Here is a 22912-nt window from a genome sequence, read left to right as displayed (position 1 = left end):
TGTTTCTTATCTAAATCCTATTTGCACAAAGTTTATAGCCACTTTGCTTTTGTTCCAGCACTCCTTCAGCTTACAGTGCTTCTGCCCTTCACCTTTAATTTGCAAAAGAAAAAAAAAAATTCAACTCCATAAGCAACCTTACTGCTACAATAAAAACTCACATAAAAAAGGTATGTCCATGAAATGAAGCTTCCAGAGCATATGGAACATAAGATAATTAACTTTCCAGAGTAAGGAACAAGGGAGAAAAATAAGAAAGGAAAAGAAAGCCAGAAGGTGTGATTTGTATAGTTATCAAAAAAGGCCTTTTCTGTTCTCATCCTGGAAGAACAGGCTTGTAGGTGACATTCCACGACCAATACAACTGTAATACACCCCATGAAAAAACTGTACAAAATTAACTGTATGGAAAAAAGTTAATACAACTCCACTGACCATTAAACAAAACCAGACCACTTGTTAAAAGGAAATATGATTTTAAAAGATTTACCATCCTTGAGTCTGGTACAATTGGTGTGCCCTTCAGGAAAAGAAACAAAACTCCCTAAGCTCAGAAACATTATTATGTATTTTGGTATCCTTCTATTGATTCAACTTGTATAGAAAAAAATTAAGAATGGAGGCAAAAAGGTCCAATAAACAAACCACCCAGCATTCATTCACAAGCAACAGAAATCAAAGTACCAACCACATGTACATTGTGTCTCAATGTCAGAAGATAGAGCATGCAATAATACCATTACTGTAAACAATGACTTAATGTATACATTTTAGAGTGTGAAATACTTTTCCACTTTCAACCAGTTTTACTTAAACTTTCCAATGTGAAATTAAGATTGGGCCTATGATGTCTTCAAGCAACAAGCAGACCTTGCAAACAGATATTCTGAACTTCAAAAATCTGTTTGTAAAACCAAAAGTGCATCAACAAAGAAGCCAAGAAAGAGAAAAAAGTTATTTTCAGTTTGAGGCATACCAGCATTTCATACTAGAGATCCTACCCTATTGGCATTACTCCCACAAAGAATTTCCATATTTAACACCTAACTTATAACAGGCAAAAAAGAGTGTAGGAAGACTTCTAAGAGCTCATGAAATAAATACAGTAACAGTACAATGAAAACTCATACTGGCACATTACTTTTAGGGAGGCTAACATAATTTGTATTTTTACTGTGAGAACACAGAAGCAAACCTGATCTTTAACAGATTTCATAGAGTCTAAAGACAACTCGCCCCTGGTTCTATTTTTTAGTGTCTTTCAAAACCATTGAACAGTAAATTTAGAGAGATAAAACACTTACTGTTTGTGGACAGCAATTATAAACACCATTTTTTAAGCATGTCCTCAAAATTTTGTGAAGTATATAGCCAAATTAACCTATACAAAACATTTTAAAAAACCAGGTAGTCTAACTGGCAGAAAAATGCTAAAAGGAAAGGAAAAATTTCGTCAAGAAAGCCTTCCTCCAAGCACGTACAAACATGAGAATGCTCCTCACACTGGTGTTAATAATCATTTTCACATTTCCACAGCTGAACCTCTGGTCCAGAGCCTACAACTAGAGATTTGCAATCGAAAATGGTCAGGTCAGAAATAACGGTACTACCAATGATAAAAAAAAAGCTTAGAAACTATTGAAAAAGATCAAGGGAGCTGCTCTAGCTTTCTTGAGCCAGTACAGATGAACCCAGAGCAGAGCAAATAGCATAGTTTTAGTGATAATATAAAAATAGCTTGCAAACTAAGTTACCTGCAGATTCAACTCCATATATTTAATCTATGAGCAAGGTTTAATTTTCTCAACTTGTCCATAATGCTTTTTAAAGGCAGTTTCTAAGATATTTATTTTGTACAGTTAGGCTATGCAGGTCTGCATGCTTTTTAGGATGCACTTTTGTAACCTGGATTATAAAAACACACTACAACAGTGCAGAATTCTGTAAAAATACTTTAAATAAATTTACACTTCACTATAAGATTATTCAAGTAAGAATCTAATCACCGATTCAGTGTAACTCCTTCACTTCTGTGATCCTCATTGCACATCAAAGTTGCCTCAACCTCTGCTGGCCTAGCAAGCTCATGCACAGGCAGCATCATTTTGGTCTCCTGCAGAGCAGTTAAAACATCAAGTCACCAAAAATTTCTCACTAAAGGAAAATCAGAAGGCAAAACTTCAAAGAACTCTTAGAAGCACAGATCCTCAGCAAGGATCAATACAGAAAACCTCTCTCTGATTTCACAAACACTCCTCAGTATTTATGACCAGCTTTTTCTTAGCAATGCAGGCCATGAAAGTTATTATAGATCACCAGGCATGTATTTTTTTAATGAAAAAATAATGGGCAACACACTGCATTTCAAAATACCAGATTTTTACTTCTGGAAACCTAGTAGCTTTCTATAAACATACTGATTTCTAATACTGAGCCCCAAAAATTTACTAGCACATTTCTTCCCCTTTTCTGCAGCCTCAGAAAGTTTAAGTTACAGTACTGCAAGGCACATACAGAATCTCTTCCTTTCCATTACACAGGAGATATAGTCCCTGAAATGATTTTAAAAACTTCAAAACAATTAGAAATGCTACAAAGTTAACAATTTCTATTTAAAAACATTGTTCCTGCAGAACATGCATTCAGTTGGAAAACAACTTAGCAAATATTTATAAATTATTTTTTTTCTTCTTTACATTTACATCGGAAATATATTGAATAATTATTCATCTGGAAAGTCCTGTACCATGTCATATTTAAGTTATTGCCTTCATTATAAATTGCATTATCTCTGTAAATCCATAAAGGTACTGGATTTGAAAATAAGGTGGGGATGAGAGACTAGGTATGCAGTTTAGCCCATCTGAAAGGATTTCCACATAAAGCAATACCATCAGAGTTAAAAATGAAGTTTCTTCATTCAGTGGATGAGGAAAACAAACAGATGTAGGTGTGTTTGTTCATCCTAATGCAGTGTCATTAGCAACTACTTAAAAATCTCTATTTTCTGTCTTTTTGGGCAACCATATCTTACTATAAAAGCAACTGAATTTTTAAGAGGTAGTTTTTTTTTTCCATTATGCACTTATTTATTTGAAATAAAACATAACCAAAAAGCCCCCAACATTTGCTTTCTGAACAAAGATCATCAAGATCATCTCAAAACTTGGTACAATATCTGACAAAGTTCAGTGTTTTCATTGTCCTCAGCAGCACTGGGCTGCTTTGGAACCAGCATCTTCCAGGTTGTCTTCTTGGTCAAAAGACCAATCTACCAACTGTACTGAACCCCCCCCCCTCCTCCTCCACCTGTGGGTCCACAACTTCCTGGGGGATCATTGTCATCAAATCCATTGGGTCGGAAGGAGCAGGATGCTGAGGCAGCTTGAAGTGCTTGTGTTCGAGCACTAAGCTCTTGCTCCTGAAATGAAAAGAAATTAACACAAAATAAACCAACCCAAGCCCCAGAAGCAATTTATACCAAGTTCTGAAACGTAGCTTAAATGACACACTAACTTGTGGACTCCTGAGTCTGAATGCTTGTTGAACTTCAAGTTGAATTCCATAGCCAATATACAATTTACTGAATATTAGAAAGTATAATATAATCATAATTAAATCAGTAACATATTTATACAAAAGCATATTTATACCAAAATTTATACCAACACCATATTTATACAACATGTGATGTACTGAAGAATTAGACTGCTCAAAAAGCTAACAAGACATTATTTTCTGATTTTCACATGACATACCTAACAATGTTAAGATTCCCTTACTTGATCGCCAATAGAACATTAAGACCATCAATAACATTAATTAAGACACTGCTTTATTCCTCTCCATCAACTCATAGATATTAACAGGATCCGATAAAAGGCAAAAGGGTCAGGTTTTTATTCCATTAGTGAAGCTTTAAACTTTCACATGTTATATAAAAATGAAAAGCATAGCAATATTTTATATTATTAATAATATTAATTTTTTTTTTCAATATTAGCAAGTCTATAAACTCCAAGTGCGGACAAAACTAGCCAGCTCCTGGAAAAGCACAGCCTTTTGCCAGCTGCTTTTGCAGATGAATGACCCTGTGCTTTCTAAGACATCTAAGAAGGGGATGAACCCTCCCTCCCCTTACTCACCTCCCCTAAGGCATGGAAGGAAATTTAACGGGTTTAGTAATTCCATGGTCCTGACCTTCCCCCCTCTGGTGAAGCAAGAGCAGAGCCAAGAATTGGCAGACGTGTATACAACATAAAGCACTAAGCTAGCACTCCATGCACTTCACAGGTGCTAAAAAATACCTGGGTTAAATTACTGCCCTCTTAGAAAAACACAACCCAATTTGAAACTTTTGCACTAAGGACTGAAATGTATATCAATCCAAAAATTATATAAAAGATATTCAGAGATCACTGTCTACACAGATACACTGGCCCTGATCCTGAAGATAGTACTATAAAATATGCAGATCTTGTTATCTACTACAAAAAGCATCAAAAACTAGAAAAATCTGAGAAAAACAAGGAATATGAAAAACTCACTGGTACCAGAAACAACAGAAAACTTGGATTAAAGTAGCAGGCCTGTAATAAAAGCCTGATAGTTAAAAACTGGACGCAAAGTTGTAACTTACAACATAATTTGTCTCAAAACCAAAAATGCCCCAACCAAGTGGAAATTACCCTACACGTACCTGTCTGGTTTTCTTTTTTGAGTGAGATTATCTGAAAAATGTTTTAGTGCAGCATGCTAACAAACAAAGTGGGGTTTTCCTTCCTCCCCTCCACTGGCACCTGCAGAGAACTGTTTCTGCAACTTATACCTTTAGAATCCCAATATTAGTTTAGCAGTACAGTGTTAGGTAAAAGGATAAGCATCAACAGAGGTTTGCAATAGACTTATAAATAAAAACTTAAAATTGTAGACAAAAGAACACTGGATTTTACATCTTGAGATTTTCCCCACACATTTAGACAGTGGCATGTGCAAGAGATGCTCTCACAGCTCTGAAGTGCAGTACATTGTACAGACTCTAAGTTTGTTCAGAAGCAGATTTAATGCACTGAGAATTGGATGAACATCTGTCCTATCTACAAAAAGATTCTCTATAATAATGATGGAAGGTCACACAAAGGAATAGGAGAGTGTCACGTTTTGCCAGACAACTTCAACAAACAAGAGGCAGGTCTCAAGTTGCCAGGGGAGGTTAGGTTGGATATAGAAAGAATTCTTATGGAGAGGTGATCAGACCTGGAATGGCTGCCAGGAAGTAGTGGATCTCCGGTCTGGAGATATCAAAAGAGACTGATGGCACTCAGTGCCATGGTCTAGCAACCGCAAATTGGTTCAAGAGTGGACTCATGATCTCTGAGGTCCCTTCCAACCCAGCCAATTCTAGATTCATGATTACCAATATTAAAATCTCTTGACAGAGTACTAGTCTTAAAACCACATAATATTTGAGTCTTCAGTGCTAAAAGGAAATTATTTAGCATTTAAGACTTATCCTGTTCATATTGTGTGCCTAAATATGTACATTCTCTGCTCTCAAAAACAAACATGGCTTGATTTAATCTAGATTAAATGTTCTAGTATACAAAAACATGAATTTTGCAGAAATCCCTGTTTCTGAAACAAACCAAACCTGTATGTGCTCAGGCTGAACATATTCTCATCACATACTCAATCAGCAGAGTAAAACTTCATAGTCAATTCAGTTTTCTGAATTGAGAAAAAATGCAGAATATCCCCTCCTGCTTTCCACTTGATCCACAATAGGATTGTGATCTTTCTTATTGCAGTGGAGCTGCCCTATTGTGTTTTGTTATTCAAAGTGGAAACATTTAGTTCAGCATGTGGTAAACTGGTAACAATGGCAAACCAAAAGCAGTAAGCTGTATTTTCAAATGTTCTTCCAAAAAATAAAGCTTTCTCAGACAAAGGAAAATACACATAGAACAATGAAATGCAATTTCTCAAAAATACAATAACCTAATTCTGTGAATCACAATATCAGTATTAAATGATAAAGAAAACTGAGCATTTCTTATCAACCTCTTTAACACTGAGGAAAGGAGGATCTCAACAACTCTGAGATTAATAGAAAGCCAGTGCTGAAGAATCCAGTATATTAATATTAAAGGTGGTAAAAACCACAAAGTAAAACACAAACCAAAACCAATGTATTTGGATTTTTTTTTAACTGTAAAGGAAAGGTTTTCAAGAAATTAGTAACTTTGCTTTCACCTGCAACTATCAGAAACATCTGCATGCTTATACTTTAGCTAACTACATGTTTGTACAGAAAGCTTTGATCTGGAAGACTGTCAAAAGCACTAGAAAGAACACTGCTAAATCAGATACTCTCGAAATTAATTAAAAGCCATGAAAAACTCAAACTTTAAAAAAGCCTCTCCTGCACAGAAACAAATGGTTAAACGACCTAAGTGAGTATTCCATGAAAAACTGGAAAATGAAAAGAACTGAAGCCATTTTCCTTGACCCTTCCCATCTCACAGTGACAACTGTACATGAAACCTGTCGGTAACATCAAGATGAAGTGAGATCGTTCATGCCATTAAACTACTAAATGTAAAACTAATTTCTCTATTTTACATTGTCCCTTGTGAATATAGACACCAATTTACATACACAATTTCTGTCTTACCTGCAAGTATAGTTTGTTATCTTTTGTAATTGCATCCATAGATCTTTCTGTAGAGGAGGGTCTCCATTTACCCAAGTCCATTTGCTGAACTGGTGTTGAAGCCATAGGTACTATTTTGTTTTTGTAAAACAGAACATAAGCAGTGTCTGGAAATCTACTGGTAATTTTCTGACTGACTGAAATGAGGTAAATGTCACTCTGCTGTCATTGAACAGAAACCATTCCCTTGGCATCTCAGTGTCCAGCTCATTTTCTACAACGTACAAGGATTCTCCTCTGCCAACAACTATCTTGAGAGCAACTAAAGAAAGAGTTGTAGATTGGTGGCAGAGTCCTGAAGGCTCGACCCTGTAACATTCTAGCATATGAATAATAATGTCCACTTCAGAAGACACACCAGAATGCACCACCACAGAGCTTAACAGGTAGGGCACCAGCTGTGGGCAGCTCAACTTCATCAGCACCTGAGGGCTTCAGTTTTTTAGCAAGATTTCTCCAATATCAGAAATCTCAACACCAACAGAGCAATCCCTGAAACTATAGCTAGAGGGCATGCTGTCTTTCACTGGCAGTTTCAAAACAAGAGGCAGAGACACATTGTCCAAGATTTTGCGCCTTATGTGGCACTTTGGATCATATGAAAATCTCAGAAGAGTGAGAATGATTATTCAGGTTCCTCAATGATGCATAGTTTTCTCAGCATTCTGTAGAGAGCACACTTTTCACAATAATACTTATTGTCTCCACTGAGGATCTCAGGTGCCAGAAAATAATTTAGCAAGTCTGTAACTGACAGAGGCATTTTACCTACGAGCCTCTGAGACAGATCCCCACTATCTTGAATTTGTTGAGTTCAGAATTTGGGTTTTCTCAGAGTTTGGCTCAGCAGTAAAATCTTTTACGGTTCCTTCATCGATTACTGTGTCACATCCACTATTACTTCCAAACTATTGAAAGGTGTTTCTTCAGCAGGACTAGATACTGAAGTATTAGCTTGCACCATGTAGTCATCTTTCACTTCAGAATTTTCCATATATCTTGGGCCAACACTCTCCAAGGAATTGGAGGACAGAAAGCCAGAGAGAATCTGTGAAAGCTTCTTCTGAGACATACTCCTGCAGTTCAAACAGCATATAGTAGTCTTCAGTTTCCTCCAAACATCTTCTCTATCAGAGTTCTTTCTTCATTTCTCAAACAAGATGCTCAGCAAATACTTGTGCTTTATGGACAGTTTCTTGTGTCTGGGATCTTCATTCATTGTGCTTTCAGAATTTTTCACTGAAGACAATGCTTTCAAGGTTCCTCCTCTTCATGCAGCCTAAAGACAAACAAAAATAATTCAAGCAGCTATTTATTTTTCCAAACAAATAGCGCACCTTTCAGACTTTTTTCCCCATTTGCTAACGAATATAGATGGTTAAGTGGCTAGAAGTGCCTTTCATTAAAAAAACTATTTGTTATTTTTTATCTAAGCAAGCTGAACCATACAGGTCAGAACTACCAAACAGTAAGAAAGAAAGCAGAAATGCATTTAATGCCATTTTGTTATATGGAACAGAACACAATAAATATACTGAAAGAACTGACAAACATTAAAAAAAACCTAACAACAACACACTGAATTATTATCATTAATTACCAATAAATCAGTTCTCCATTGATGGTCTGCACATCAGATTTGTAACAGAACAAGTAACTATTTACCTAGTGCCAGACTATTTCCAAAGGGTCAGGATTTTTAGCAGGAAAGTTCAGAAGCCATACTAAGAAAAAACAAACAAGAAATCCAAAAGGAAAGAAAACAAACTAACACTATTTTGCTATTGAGAGAAATCCTCCAGAAGGAGAATGCGTCATAAAACAGTAAGTGCTGAAGCACATCTCAGCAGCCAAAATTAAGGGCTACTAATAAAGTCACATATTTGTTTTATCTCTGCCATTAATTTGCTTATAAACCAGTTATGAAATGCATGTGCAACCCTTCATACTTATCTGACCTGTATGACATTTAGCCATCTCCACAACATGAAATTCCAGTGTACAACTGCACTGATTCAGCAGCAGCATAATTTTAAAATGGACCATGACTAACAACACACAATTTTACTTCTGTAAAAATGGAACATCACATACTATAACTGCTTGAAATTATGTGGATATAAGATGAGTCCAATTTATCACAGATTAAATCCTGAAGAAAATGTTTATAAACCATACAGAAAACCAGCCAGAAATGAGGTCCAGAATTCCTGGTCCCACTCCTGCAGCAGAGCTGTTACATGACTGCTCCTAAGAGGTCAACATTATGTGTAAAACACCAAGTAATTCCAGCAATGCCACAAAACTGACCTGTCTAGCAGGAATCTGAGATATCTGAGCAATCCTGCGGGATGAGGGTGAAACCATGGTGGTCTGGAAGCCTCAAAGAAAATTCTAGTGCATATGCCTCCCTCTGTTTGTTAAGAGCGACAGACAGTTACATAAAAACTGCTAAAAATATTGGTTATAATATTTGATATTGACCACTGACCTTTGGATTACATATTCTAGAGGAGAATTGAAACACATGGTACACAAACATTTGAACTACTTAATCATAGGTAAGCAGGCACAAACAAAACCATGGATCCTGCAGGCAAATATTAAATGTGTAGGATGTAAACCAGATGTTATGCATAACAGCAGTTACTGTTCTTGCTGGCAAGCTTAAAAAAACAATTCTATGTCTACAGAAAACCACCAATATTTTGTGAGTAAGATTTATTTAAGGTGATCCAGCCTCATACACTACAACAAGATTTACTGTTATTAATCAAGACAACACACATCCTGTGTTTTCTAACACAAGAAAATCCAAACATTTAATAGAATTCACTTTAGAACTGAAACTACAGTAAAATTTAGTGCAAAAATCACTGCAAAAGTAAACTGTTTCCTTGAGAGTTACATAAAGTCAGCTTGTATATCAGATCAGGCCTTGTTTTGAGTTTTCCATTTGGCTTCTCTAAACTTGTACTGCCATTTATAAACAAAATGTTCCACTTATGAAATACTATTCTCTAAGTCCACAACATCCACCAAAATGTTCTCTAGAGTCTAACACTTTGGGGCACATTATACCCCACAAATCTCTCTATTTTAATAAACAAAAAGAACTCCCATGGCACCATTTTTTTCTAAATTTGTGTTACAGCAGATTAAAAAAAAACCATACCTGAAATAATCTAACATACCTGTGTATGGGCCAAAAATGCAAAGAGTGCTGTAATTTCCTCATAGTGAATTACACCATTTAGATTCAGTGATAAAACATGTCTCCTAAAACTGAAAAAACAAAACAAAAAAATCAAAGGAAAGTAACATTAGGTTTTGCTGTATTTCAACATCAATGAAGTTATCATCCAGCAAAGATAATACTTCAGTTCAAAGAAAAACATGCTACACTCCTCCCATATCCAGGATTCGCTCCATGCAGATGCAGACACTCAAGTACCAAACTAAGATGCAATACCTATTTCCCTAAACATTTAAGTGTTAAGATATGTCTAAGACAAACTTTTTTCCTCAATAGCTTCCAGAGTAAAAAAAAGTATAAAAAGTATAAAAAAAAGTATAAAAAAAAGTATAAAAAAAGTAAAAAAAAAGTATAAAAATAAAAAAAGTAAAAAAAATATAAAAAAAGTATAAAAAAAAGTATAAAAATAAAAAAAAGTATAAAAAAAGTAAAAAAAAAGTATAAAAAAAGTATAAAAAGTATAAAAAATAAAAAAAGTATAAAAAAAGTATAAAAAAAAAAGTAAAAAAAAAAAAAAGTATAAAAAAAAGTAAAAAAAAATAAAAAAAGCATCAGCATAAGTTTCTACAATACTAGAGGGCAGGACAGTGAAGAAAAAGGACTTGTCTCTTGACACTGTACAGAAAGATCAGGATTTTTAATGACTAAAATTACATTTCACAGAATTGGAATTTAATGAAAAATCAAGAAGTGTTTGCAAAGAAACCCACTCAGCCCTAGCAAGCTGAGACCCCAGGACACAATATTGTCGAAACAATAGTTAATAACGCATAGTAAACTTGCAATGAAAGGAGCTGTTAAAAAAGACTTACTCTGTAGCCATAAAAAGGGCCTGAAATACACTGTTCATGTAGCAGGTATTTCCTAGATTAATTAGACCTGTCTTCCCAGTTTTCAGATTTTCCAGAAAGTCTAGATGAACAAGATGGCAAAAAACTGGATTGAGAATCCAGCCACTTGACTGAGAATCAACTTCATCTTCTCTTCAGTGGTTTGGCATATCCTACAAGAGAAATATTTAAGACTGAAGTTTTTGATTTGCTTTAAATCCTGCCATTCAGCATCTTACATCTTCACTGCTTTTGATTCTCCTTCACAGTCTTATATCCCTCATAGCCCTAGAAGATACACACTTCCTCTCCAACTCCATCCTCTCAATACCTTTTTCAAAGCTTCTTAACTTTCAAATGCAGGAATTAAGGGCTGGTGCCTACCCTTGACCTGCATATTCACCAATCCTTTCTGCCACCAAAAACTCTCAAATTTCAAGTTTTAATAGACTTCTAAAGCATCCTCAGTTCTGCTAAACTACATTCCTGCTCTGTCAAATCAAAAAGACAGAAAGATAATACTTGGAACACTAGGAACAAAACTGATAGAGGCTTTTATAGTAAGAAAATATTTAACTAATATACTATACTATAAATCAGCAGTAATACCAGTGTGGGTTTTGTGGTTCTTTTCTCTTCAGGTTGCTTTATTTTTTTCCCATTTTATTTGGTTGGGGTGGGTTTTGTTTGTTCCTGTTGTTTTTTTTTCCAAGTCCAATACACTAAATATCCTAACAGATACAAGTTTTGCTTTGAAATAGCACAGCCCACATCCTTTACACAGAAGCAGTTGATACTGACTGGTTTTCAAAGATTGCAGTGCTTAATAATAATGTTTTGGAGTTAGCCAAAGATTAACAGCACACCAAGTACTCCTCAGAACCTACTTCTCAATACTATCAGTGTCTGAACTTAATTTGAGGTGTCACAGTTTCTAACTTGTAGCTGAAATTAATGTCTAGAATAAACTCACCAAAGTAATTAATAGCTCACATGGTTTAGTATGTGTAGATTAGATTGTATTTTTAATGAAGGATCTCATTTCAGGCTTTCTTCAAGACTCCTATAACTTACCATGGACACTCAGGACAATTTTTCTAGCATATTCCAAACAAGTTAGAATTGAGCTGGGTTATGTGGTTCTCTCTTTATAAAGATTTAGACCCATGCAATTATAAGCTTCATATTGGAAAAATAAACCAAAAACATTCCACCTCTAAATATTCCTACTGTACCTTAAAGCTTCCAGGATGGGTTCAAGAGCTCTGGAAATCCTGAGTAATGATATATCATACAGGTATCAACTCAGACAACTGCATCAAAAAGGCTTACTGGAAGATAAGCCATCTTTTGAAAGATGAACCAAAGCAACCACATGTGGGACAATCTTAATGCGGGAAAAAAAACAAAACAGGCATTAATTTCATTTCTTGGTTTTTCTGCTTATCAAACAACTTTACTGTTAACACATGCCAAATGACAGTTCTTTATTCCAAAAGAAGTTTTTGAGAAACAGACCTGTAAAACTTGCCTATTCTTTACTTGTAACATTTTCAACAGTATAATAATTATTCAATGTTCTCTTTAGCTCACAGATGAACTTGAAATTTATTTTAAGATTTTAAGCTGTCAAGTGCCCCAAAGTACTCATTTATGAAGGAATTAACAGTAAACACCACTTCAGTGCCACCACTAACAGTACAGCATCCTGTTTTAATTTTGCAAATGCAGTTTTTAAAACAAGCTCTCTATTTTCCTTAAACAGAGTCTAGTGCTTGGTATCTGAAGCCAATGATACATCATGATACTTGAGTTACAGCACAGAAACTGGCTCACTGCTCCACCTAGTGAGAGACAGCCAGGCTCAGTAAACCACGACAGCAATTCACAGAAATAAAAAGCTTACTACATAGAGGGTAACCTGTTTGAGAAGTAGTTCAGATCATTACTATTTCAAATTGGGTATACAGCAGAAATGTTTAGTCCAGCTCCTTCCCCTTCTTAAGTGCAGCTCTGGACTTTTAAATCCATCAATTTTAAAAAATTAGTCTTAAAACATGAAGTAGAATGTTATTTACAAGCAGTCCCAAAGATCAAGGACTTTTCGCTGTAAACAAAATATTTTGGACACCTCTGTCAGTTTCCAAGTAATCAAAGTATATAATGGATTAACTGTGAAAGAAGTGGATGGAATCATTTCTCATCACAAATTAGCTTAAAGACATAAAACAAAACATAAATAATAATCTCATCATTATAGAAAGTATATTAATAACTAGAAAAAATATATTTCAAAACACCAGAGTAAGAGGAACCAGGTGCATTTGCCACTTCTTCAAATATCTCATACAAATTTTTTACATCTCAAACAAACCTTCATCTTCTGGTAAGAAAAATATGCACTGTTCAAAAATGAAAACATCAAGATTAAGCATTGATTTACTACAGAGTCAACAGTGAATGTTGCAACAAAAAACTTCCCTCTTTCACTTTTAGAAATGTAAGTAAAGAACAATGAGAAAGTAACTACTGAAGCTCCAAGGATGAAAACTGTAAAAAGGAAACCTGAGGTAGGGTAATTTTGCACAGATGAAGAAAGCACAGGTTCTCTGCTCTCTCAAAAAAGATTCAAATTTTTCCTTACAGCACACTGCATAAAAAATACTCTAAGTTACAATTTAAATACATATAGAAGTATCACTTTTGGCTTGGGCTGAAGTAAAATTGTATTTTTCAGTAGGTTTTAGAATTCCATCATACACATCCTAAGTTCTATGTAAGTCCAAGGCAGAGTGCTCTTCTTTTGTAGAAAAACAAATAAATGCTAGGGAATATTAAGTCAATTGCTTTACAAAATAACCTAATTTATATTATCAAAAGTGCATTTAACAACTTACATTGACTATTTATTATAAAAAAGTAAACTAGTAGCTTAAGTGCAATAAAGTGTTAGAAGAAACTGAATAACAGCAGTAGCTCAGAAATTATAATGCAGAATGTTGTTTAATATGGTGGGAAAATGGTCACAGATGAAGACCTATGCAGCCTATGGAAGGTATTTTCCTTGATAAAACAAACTCCTATTTCTAGAATAAGTCTCTCATATTTTATATTTTTCTCATGGCTTTTGCCTCAGGAACAAAAAAAGAAAACAAGACATAAATCTATGAAATATTTGTATTTGAGCATATTCAAAGCTATTTGATTCTTCATTTGTGACTCCAATTTCTATTCTAGGCCAAGATTAGGGCAGCAGAGGAGGAGAATCTTCACACTCCTATCATTAAAAACCAGTTTACAGGAATAAGCAATTACTCTGACACTAATTACAGGGTCTGTGATCCCTTCAGGGCTCTCAGCCTTGGGGACAGTTCAGTGAAACAGCATGAGAGCTATTGCTATGGTTAAGTCCAAAAGACCCACGTATCACTTAACCTTCAAGCTGAGTATGAAAACAGGATGGCACCTTGCTTTACCCATATGAATAGCTGTCACACCCTATAATTTACCACTTAATTGCTGAACTGCATTTTGAAGAGTGACCATTAAAATTAGTATCTTTGTTTGCCCATATACACACTGAAACAGACAGTGCAGCCTTAAAGCAAAGTACTCCCTGGGCTCATCCAGCTATCCAGGGTGACCAGGTTATACACAGCAGAAAATTGGTTGTTTTCCCCAAATAGTTGTGCTTTAAAGTCAACTTTGCAGCCCAACTTTATCAATGGAATTCACACCACATCCAGTGGATTTCCAGAAGTATGTGGTCAGAGTTAGAATGTGTGCCTGGATTTTCCTGTCAGAAATCTGTACATCCCTGGAAGAACCACACACACACTTTAGTTACAGATCCAAGGGCTGGGACCTGAAAGCTACAAAGCCTTGTGATCTGTAACCCACACAGATCTGATCCTGCAACCTTTTAACAAAGAGGGAACTGCAAGCACATCAGTTCTGCTACACTTTACACCCACTTTAGAAGTCACAAGGCAGTGATATTTCAAAGAACTGAAAACCATTTATTTAACTAACCAAATGAAAAGCTTCTGGAGAATGCTGAAAACTAAGTAGCATGTGGGAAAGGACAGCAAGGGCACCAGGCCACTAGAGGAAACCAAAGTCGATTAAACACCTAAAAAAACCCATATGTATTTCAGTAAATCTAGAAAGTGAAAATTCAGTAAATGTAAACAGATCTCCAAATCCACAACCATTATGAAACAGACAGAATCATTACATGCAAGTGAAAGCTACAGATAGATTTACATCATCTTTACAGATTAAATACATTCTTTGCAGAATAAAAATATATTAGCTGCTGCAATTCAAAGGATGCTGTCAATGGCATAGCTGTTCCTAATTCCTTTCCACCCCCTTTGATTTTTCATGTTCTTTCCCAACATACCAATTCAATCTTCAGCAGAGTCACATCAATGAGGATGGTAAATTCTGCACTGCAGCCAGCCCTTTCAGCAGTGCAATCACCCACGTTTCCACATGCTGAGCCAGAGGCCAGGACAACCAGTCAATCATTCTGAAAGATTAATGGAAAATAAAAAACAAAAAAACAACCCCAATATACCACCACTTTTCATTTCTACAAAAACATGCTATATATTACCCACATAGTTACACACAAGCAGAGATTTATAATGCAAGAATGTTAGGTAAGTAGTAAAATAACCTTGATTCTATCTCAAGCCATTTAACTTTGTAATTAATAATGCTCCCATACATTAAAGGTAACTACAACCCACCTTCCAAAATGCCTAAGTATGTAAAATTTACTATTAAGTAAATTACTGCTACTTAAGAATATGAAACCTAGGTTTATAAACATTAAGATTTTAATTCTGTGGCAAATCCCCTTCATCAACCCAGATGAGCCCCACTAATTAAGCAGAAAGAAAATTTTTTCACCATGAAGGTTATAGACTTTGAAATAAGTTATAAAGTAAGGCTGAGGCACCTCCACCCTCACAGAAACCTCCTAACTTTAGTGGATAAGGTCCTGAACAGCAATGCCTGACTGAATCTGGCCCTGATTTGAGCAGGATTTGACCAGATGACTTCCAAAAGCTCCACTCAGTCTGTGTAATGCTATGATTCTGCTCTATAATTCAGTGAAAACAGGGATTTGGAAGTATAGTACTTCTTTTTTTCTGAAAAGCTCCTCACAAAGATTAATAGGAAGTTAAAATCTAGCACAGAAATGAACAGTTACAAGTAATCAGTCTGATGAAATTCATTATCACTGCAAATAAGCCTAATTAGCAATTATCAATCAGAACTATCAGCCCCTATGTTCTTCCTGGAGACCAGAAGACCTCCAAACAGACTGAAATCAGGGTTTCAGACCTCAGATTCCCAACTAAAAAGAACCATGGTCTGTAGCAACACTGGACATGCCTTGGAGCATGCTGGATGACCATAAACAACCTAAAAGTCACATAAAAATATAATCTGAATAAAGGTATAGAACACACACTGTATCTTATAATTATGTATCTGACCATGTAACAATCCAAGGTTTTTTTAAAAAGGAAATCATTAGGCCTGTCTTTTAAACAATCAAGCACAGAGTTTACTGTGTTCCTTCCATGTTCACTTACAAAACCATGGCAAAACCATAATGGTTGTTCTGAATTTACACAAAGCTCTCATTTCCTCGAATTTTGATTTCAAAACATGCTTATTCTGAGTATATATAAACTTTGGATATACTTTTTTTTTTTTTTGATATACTTTCTAAAACAGGTAATTGAAAGAGAGAAAACTGCTCTGCCTGCCAAGAATCAACTTTAACCTAAAAACAGGCCTCAAGGCTCATGTTCTATTGCCTTCAAACCTTGCCCCTGCTCCAATTTGTAGGCTTGGTATTTTTCAGCAGTGCACAAACACCCATCAGTTAATTTAAGCCTACTGACAATGTTATTAAGTTTTCTTAATTAAACTTTTTAGACAAGTAACAGTATTCTGTGAAGCCCTGCCATTGAACACTGGTTTTAGAATACCTGATTACTGCCTCTATACTATCTGCACTTTCATATGCCCTGACTCACAAAACTCCAAAATGAAAAGCAGTGCTTCTGGGTGGGAGCTGAGGCTCCCTGTATTTCACCTCATACCTCAGGTTATGGGCTAAGCCCATCCTGTCTCATCTCCAGTCAGTTTCATTAACCACCAACTATTTCAACATATTACTTCCTGGCATAAGGGCTATCATTTCACCATGAGGAATGTTGTAAAGAGACACCTCAGCCTCTGGTAATTGATACAAACACAATTCCCATCCTCAAAATCTCTTTCTGCTCTTGATAGCAGAGGCAATGCTCTTAAGAGCAGAAACACATGTGAGAGGGAACAGAACATACTTGCAGGTGTGCTTGGGACTCTCCTAACAAACATCTGTCTGATAACTGGTAAGTGAAATGAGATTTTATTTACTAAATCCTCTCTGCATTGGATTTACTTGGCTCCTGCTCTGTTACAATCAGTGACTGCATTTTCAATTAAAAGGCAGCTATTAATATGGGACATTATATGAATAAAAACACAGTATTTTTTTTGTATTTCACCAAAGAACCTTAAAGGATTCAAAAGAACCTTCTGCCTCACAACACCTGAGCAGTCTGCTACCCACGTATGCACTTAATAAGAACAGTATTTCTGATCTACCTGGGGAGGAAAAAAAATATCTGTGCAACTGGAGACCAATTTCTTTCACAAAAATATCTTCTTGGCCACATCACAAAGAAGTGGCAGCTCAGGTACAAATCCCTCAAATTACAAAAAAAAAACCCAAAACAAACCAAAAAAACAAACCCCACAAAAAGACCACCAAAACAAACCCAGAAGATCCTTAGACTACCAGGCACCCCCCAAAAATGTAACATCTTTTACAGTATTTTACATTTTTACCAATAGGGCAAAAGGTCATGTCTTGAGTTTTAGCAAAATTTTCAGTGTCTCTTAACACAGATACTGGGGCTAAAGTGTAAAGAAGCATTATACTTGTCAGGATACTGAATATAGGCAGTCACCTTCCTCTGAGACCTCTGAAATAGACCATTTAATTAGTCATCTATCCCAGAAGAGATTCAACAATTTTCTGCTTCTCTTCACTGATGCTTCAGGTAAGGTTTCATGAGACAGCTGAGCCCATCCAGAACAGCTCAGCTGACTAGGAACAGCCCAATTATTCCAATAAACAAACAGCCTCTTTTCTACAAGCCTGTGTAACACCCCTCCAAACAGACACAAATATATTATATTAGTCTTCTAATTACTAATTATTTACTAATCTGTGTTCAACTTAGACAGACTCTGCAGTGTCATAAGATTCTCCTGGGAAGTGAACCAAGTCTGTAATTTGCAGTCACCAAAGCCTGCTGACTCTCATCAGGAGACCTTGTGCCCAGAGTTCTGCATCTCCTGGGAATGATGCAAGGCCTGATGACATGTTAACATGTGTGCCCAGACATTTCCAGCTGTATTATTCCCCTTACAATCACTCCTCTAAGTCAGAAACAGAGTAATTACAGCAAAGTTGCCAGAGGTAGGAAAAGAAACTGTGATACAGTGTATGATACAAGAGTACCTACAAACAAATAAACAAGTGGTACCTGAATAATAAGTCTTCATGGAACAGAACTAGAGGCTTGAAAATCAAGTATTACTTCAAAGAATGAACAAGCCAAGTAAGATTACACTGCTCTTTTGAAAAGAAGATTAAAAAAAAAACACCACATGGCAGCATTAGAAAGAGAACTTGTTTGATAAGAACAGCTCCTATTATACCCAAAGCTCAGCACTGGTTATTTCCCTAAGCAGAGGCAGAGAGGCCATACTGAAGGTAAAAGATGACAGTGTTGAAGCAGGTAAATGCAACATAAATGTTAAAATACACTAACATGGAAATTAATCACCAGAACATTACTTACAGATAATTAGCATGCCACAAAAACCTTCCAAATTTGCCAGCTCTGATATGACAACAGGGACTCAGCTTTTGCTAAAATCTGTTGTCAAGCATATTTCAAGTTCCTAAACAATACCTTAACTCAAATTACAATATTCATGCTGCTGCTTCTATAATTATGCTTTCATTTCAAGCACAGCTTCTCAATTTAATGTAAATAAAAGGAATATTTTTGATGTCAAAAACCTCAATATTTCACCAAGATACAGAAGTGCCACACAACATGAATTACACCACACTCGATGAATGTAGTTTAGTAGTATAGCAGACATTAATTTTAGTTGAAAAAAAATGTTATTTAATCAACAAAAAATTTCTAACAGCCTCCTGTTTTAACTGCTGCACTCATTTTTCTACCCTTTGTTGTCAATAAGTTTCTTCTATAGGCTTTAAAAAAAACCTAAAGAACTTCAAGACCATCACCTCTCACCTCTTTCTGCATCACTATTCTTTACATACCTGAAGATATTAACCAAGACTGAAAATCTGAAATCCCAGCTACTAACAGTGCTGCTAATCTCAACATACACTTATGTCTAGAATAGTGACAAGAAGCATAATATGCAATTATTTTTTACATCATTGCTATTCTGCATTATTCAAGGACAATCCAAAAAAACCTCTGAAAGCTGAGTGAGAATGTCCCCATGAATCCTATTAATTGTCCTATTGTCCATTGTCCTATTAATACATCACAAAAATATCTAAACCGAAAAAAACCCTCAAAACTAAACAGTAAAACTCATTCTAACTCTGCCTCTCTTTAGAGGAGGACAATAGTATGACAGGTCATGTGAGAACACATTATGTTTCCTGGGAGAGCAAAAAGGTTGATATTCTGAAAACAAAGCCTTTTTTCTCAGCTTGACAGGAAACTCCTGAAGTTTCCTATTTATGCCATCTCTTAAAAGGTGGAGACAATCACAGAATGGCCAGGGTTGGAAGGGACCTTAAAAGATCATCTAGTTCCAATCCCCCTAAAGCTAAACATAAAGAAGATGCATAGCTGGCTTCCTCTTATTTAGCCCTCTTCTTTACCCACCCTAGCAAAGAATGAGAAAGAAACCACAATAGCAATGAAAACAGCAACCATGGACTGGAGATGGACTTTTTCTAACAGCTGCAGTGGGCAACAAGTCATGGTTTAAAACTGGAAGTGACAAGATACAGGGCAGGCATTAGGAAGAAATTCTTCCCTGTGTGACTGGTCAGACACTGTACTGGCACAGGTTGTTCGGGAGGTTGTGGATGTCTCATCCCTGAAAGTGTTCAAGGTCAGGCTGGATGGGCTTGCTGTGAGCAAGCTGGACTGGTGGAGGTGTTTCCTGGTCATTGCAGGGGTGAGGAGCTAGGTGATCCCTGACATAATTATAGCAATAACATCCACAGCATCATGGGTGGTTATATACACTGCTATAACATGCTAAACAGCAGAACTTATCTTAAAAAGGGGGAGGGCTTGAGATGTTTTTCATTTGTTTGTCTTTCATGGAACTTAAGTGATAGTAACCTTAATAAAAATAAAGGCAAAATAAGAAAAAAGAGACCTCTTTCCTTCTACAAAGTTATACAGCTACCTGCACAGAGCTTTGAGTCATACTTGCATCTTTCACATTTGGATCTGTAGTGAGGCTCCCTGATGAGTACTGTAATCATCTGCAATGGTATGTGCTGCACAAGACTTGCCAAAGCAACAGAAGGTTCAACATGAAGTATCTGTAACAGTTGAACACGGCCATGAGGTAAGAAACTAAAATGAAAACCCCCACAAAACAAATACACTTTATCATTTATCCTTAAACATCCCTGAAGCTGTAAAGTTTTGAGGCAATGAGTCTAAACTACATCTAATGTTTATGATCACAAATCAAAACAAACTTGAAAAGTTTCAATGTATGAATTACAAACTTCTCTTGTTCACCTAATATCCATGCAAGGAAGAGGCAACCTGCCCACCTGCTCCTCCACCCCTAACAGAACTGAGAAGTGAGGTTTTTTCCCAAGTACTATCCAATCAACTTTAACACTTGATGTTCAGCCTAAGGATCCAATATTCAGGTGATATTTCCCATGTTCTATCATAACAACTGTTTACAAGCATTCTAGTTTGGCAAAAGACAATGTTATAATGTTTAGTTTCCAGGTAACCTTCAGCAGCAAAGGCACGTTCTAATGTGAGCTAATACAAAGATAATTTTATTCATGAGGTGACAAAAGACCTATTTAAAATCACGCCCTACACTACTCAGGCAGTGAATCTTTCCTACAATGCCCAAGTTTTTATACAGTTCCTCACAAACACACCAGTTTTGTAAATTAAACAGTTCCAAGATGTAAGGTATCCCTCTGGAGGCAGTAAGGAGTAAGAGTAAGCTTCCGAGAGTTTTAGTTTCTCCTAACAGGACACCCAAAACTCTGTTTCCAGGGTATCATTTAAAGCACTGAAACAGGAGCGTTTCCAAGAACCACGCTGCTCTGCAGCTAAATAAATCACCATTTCCCCTCCAGCTTTTCTTCGGGGGTGGAGGAGTAGGCTTTGCTGGAGAGGAACACACAGCCGCATTTTACCATCAGGGCGAGGAAACCAACGGCTCCAAAACAACGTCTGCGAGGCGACCGATGCCAGCCGAAGAACTTTTCCTGCCTTTTGGCAAACCCCACGCTCTCCTCCCAAGCTGCCCTCCTCCCCCGCCTCCTCGGAGCTCACCGGCAGCGGAGATGGACGGCGAAAAGCTCCTGGAGGGAGGGCAGCAGCGTTTCGGGCTCTGCCTTCCAGACGCTCCTCAGCAGCCCGCTGACCTGCGTCACCTGCGAGACGTAGAGCCGCAGCTCGGCCCCTCCCGGGTTCCCTGGCTCTGGAAGTGGGCGATGCTGCGCACCAGCTGCTGGCAGAAGGCGAGGGAAAGCTTCCTGCCGCGGGGCAGGCACTGTGGGAAGTCACCCAGCAGCTGGCAGAGGCGGGCGCAGAGCGGCGGGGCCGGCCGCTCGCACACCATCCGTAGGGCTCCCACCTGCAGCAGCTCGAAGAGCTCCAGCACCGAGGGGCAGCTCATGATGAGGCGCAACCCCGCCTGGATGTAGTCGAGGATGGCGGGGTCGCGGTTGCTCAGCTCGCCGTAGCCGCGCTGCAGGAGGCCGAGGACCAGCCGCGGTTGAAGAAAGCCTCGAACTCGGCGCGGTGGTAGCGGCCGTAAGCCTCCAGCACCTGCCGGCCCACCTGCCGCTGGAAGGGGGTCGGGGCCCTGCAGCACCAGCCGGGTGCTGAGGGCGAACATGGCGCGGGCACTGCGCCTGCTCAGCGGGCGGGTCTCGGCCGACTCCACCACCCGCCGCACGATCACCCGCTTCAGCGGCAGCGGGTGCGAGGAGCTCACCAGCCCCTCCAGGATCTTGTCCCATGGCGGCCGCTCCGGGCGCATCGGCCGAGCGGCGGACGGGCCTAGGCCTCCCCGGGAGGAGAAAGGAAGAGGCCGCCGCCGCCTCCCCGCGGCCCCTCCCCCCGCCCCGCCGCGCTGTGCCGCTCCCAAGCCCCTCCCGCCTGCCCCTCGCCCGGGCGGAGGCGGCGGCGGCCCCGCTGCCCCGGCCCCGGCTCAGGCAGCGCCGCAGCCCCAACGGCCCGGGCCGAGCGTTCCGCCGCCGACCCGGAAGCGCAGCGGCAGTAACAGGAAGGCGGGGCGCCGGATGCCCACCGCGCATGCGCCAGCCGGCAGCGGCACGCCCTGCCCGTCTGAGGCGCCGGCCAATGGGGAGCCAGGGAGGGCGGGCGGGGCGGGGGTGGGCGGGGCCTCCTCGGCGGGAAGGGCCCTTCCCGTGAGACTGCTGGAGTGCGGCCGCTTTGGCGTCTCCGCCTTTCCCCTCATAGAGCTCCGGCTTCCTCGCTTTTTGCCTCACATCGCACCCGGCTTCTCGCCGCTTGCCTAACACAGCCCCGGGCTCCCCGGTGTTTCCCTCACATCGCCCGGGCTCTCCACCTTTCGCCTCATATCCCTGGGGCTCCCCGCCTTTCCCTCACACCGCCCCGAAGGTCCCGCCCGCCCCTGCTCTGAAGTTGGCACCCGGTTCCCCGCCGAGGTGCCGTCCCCCTCGCCTCATGCCCAGCCCGCCTCCCCAAGGGCCGGTATTTATCTGCCGCC

The 22912-nt window shown here is 38.5% G+C and overlaps 1 protein-coding gene across 1 annotated transcript; it reads right to left on the bottom strand.

Moving 5' to 3' along the window:
- Window positions 1-2362: 2362 nt before the first annotated feature.
- Window positions 2363-22272, bottom strand: USP38 (ubiquitin specific peptidase 38). Its single transcript, XM_030450547.1, is given in 37 exon segments — window positions 2363-3297; window positions 3299-3421; window positions 6674-6714; window positions 6717-6749; window positions 6752-6796; window positions 6799-6846; window positions 6849-7015; window positions 7017-7056; window positions 7059-7340; window positions 7343-7523; window positions 7525-7613; window positions 7616-7822; window positions 7825-7875; window positions 7878-7922; window positions 7925-7975; window positions 7978-7991; window positions 9023-9110; window positions 9113-9125; window positions 9907-9997; window positions 10781-10860; window positions 10862-10919; window positions 10921-10971; window positions 12034-12058; window positions 12061-12096; window positions 12099-12128; window positions 12131-12185; window positions 14831-14900; window positions 14902-14930; window positions 15204-15247; window positions 15250-15332; window positions 20357-20367; window positions 20369-20413; window positions 20415-20495; window positions 21504-21614; window positions 21617-21924; window positions 21927-22011; window positions 22013-22272. Coding segments are annotated over 37 exon segments (3036 nt in total). The 5' UTR covers window positions 22199-22272; the 3' UTR covers window positions 2363-3258.
- Window positions 22273-22912: the final 640 nt, after the last annotated feature.

Source organism: Calypte anna, chromosome 4B (genome assembly GCF_003957555.1).
Source record: "Calypte anna isolate BGI_N300 chromosome 4B, bCalAnn1_v1.p, whole genome shotgun sequence".
NCBI lineage: Eukaryota > Metazoa > Chordata > Aves > Apodiformes > Trochilidae > Calypte > Calypte anna.
Note: the sequence above shows the minus strand (reverse complement) of the source record. Positions and strands in the feature narration are given on the sequence as shown.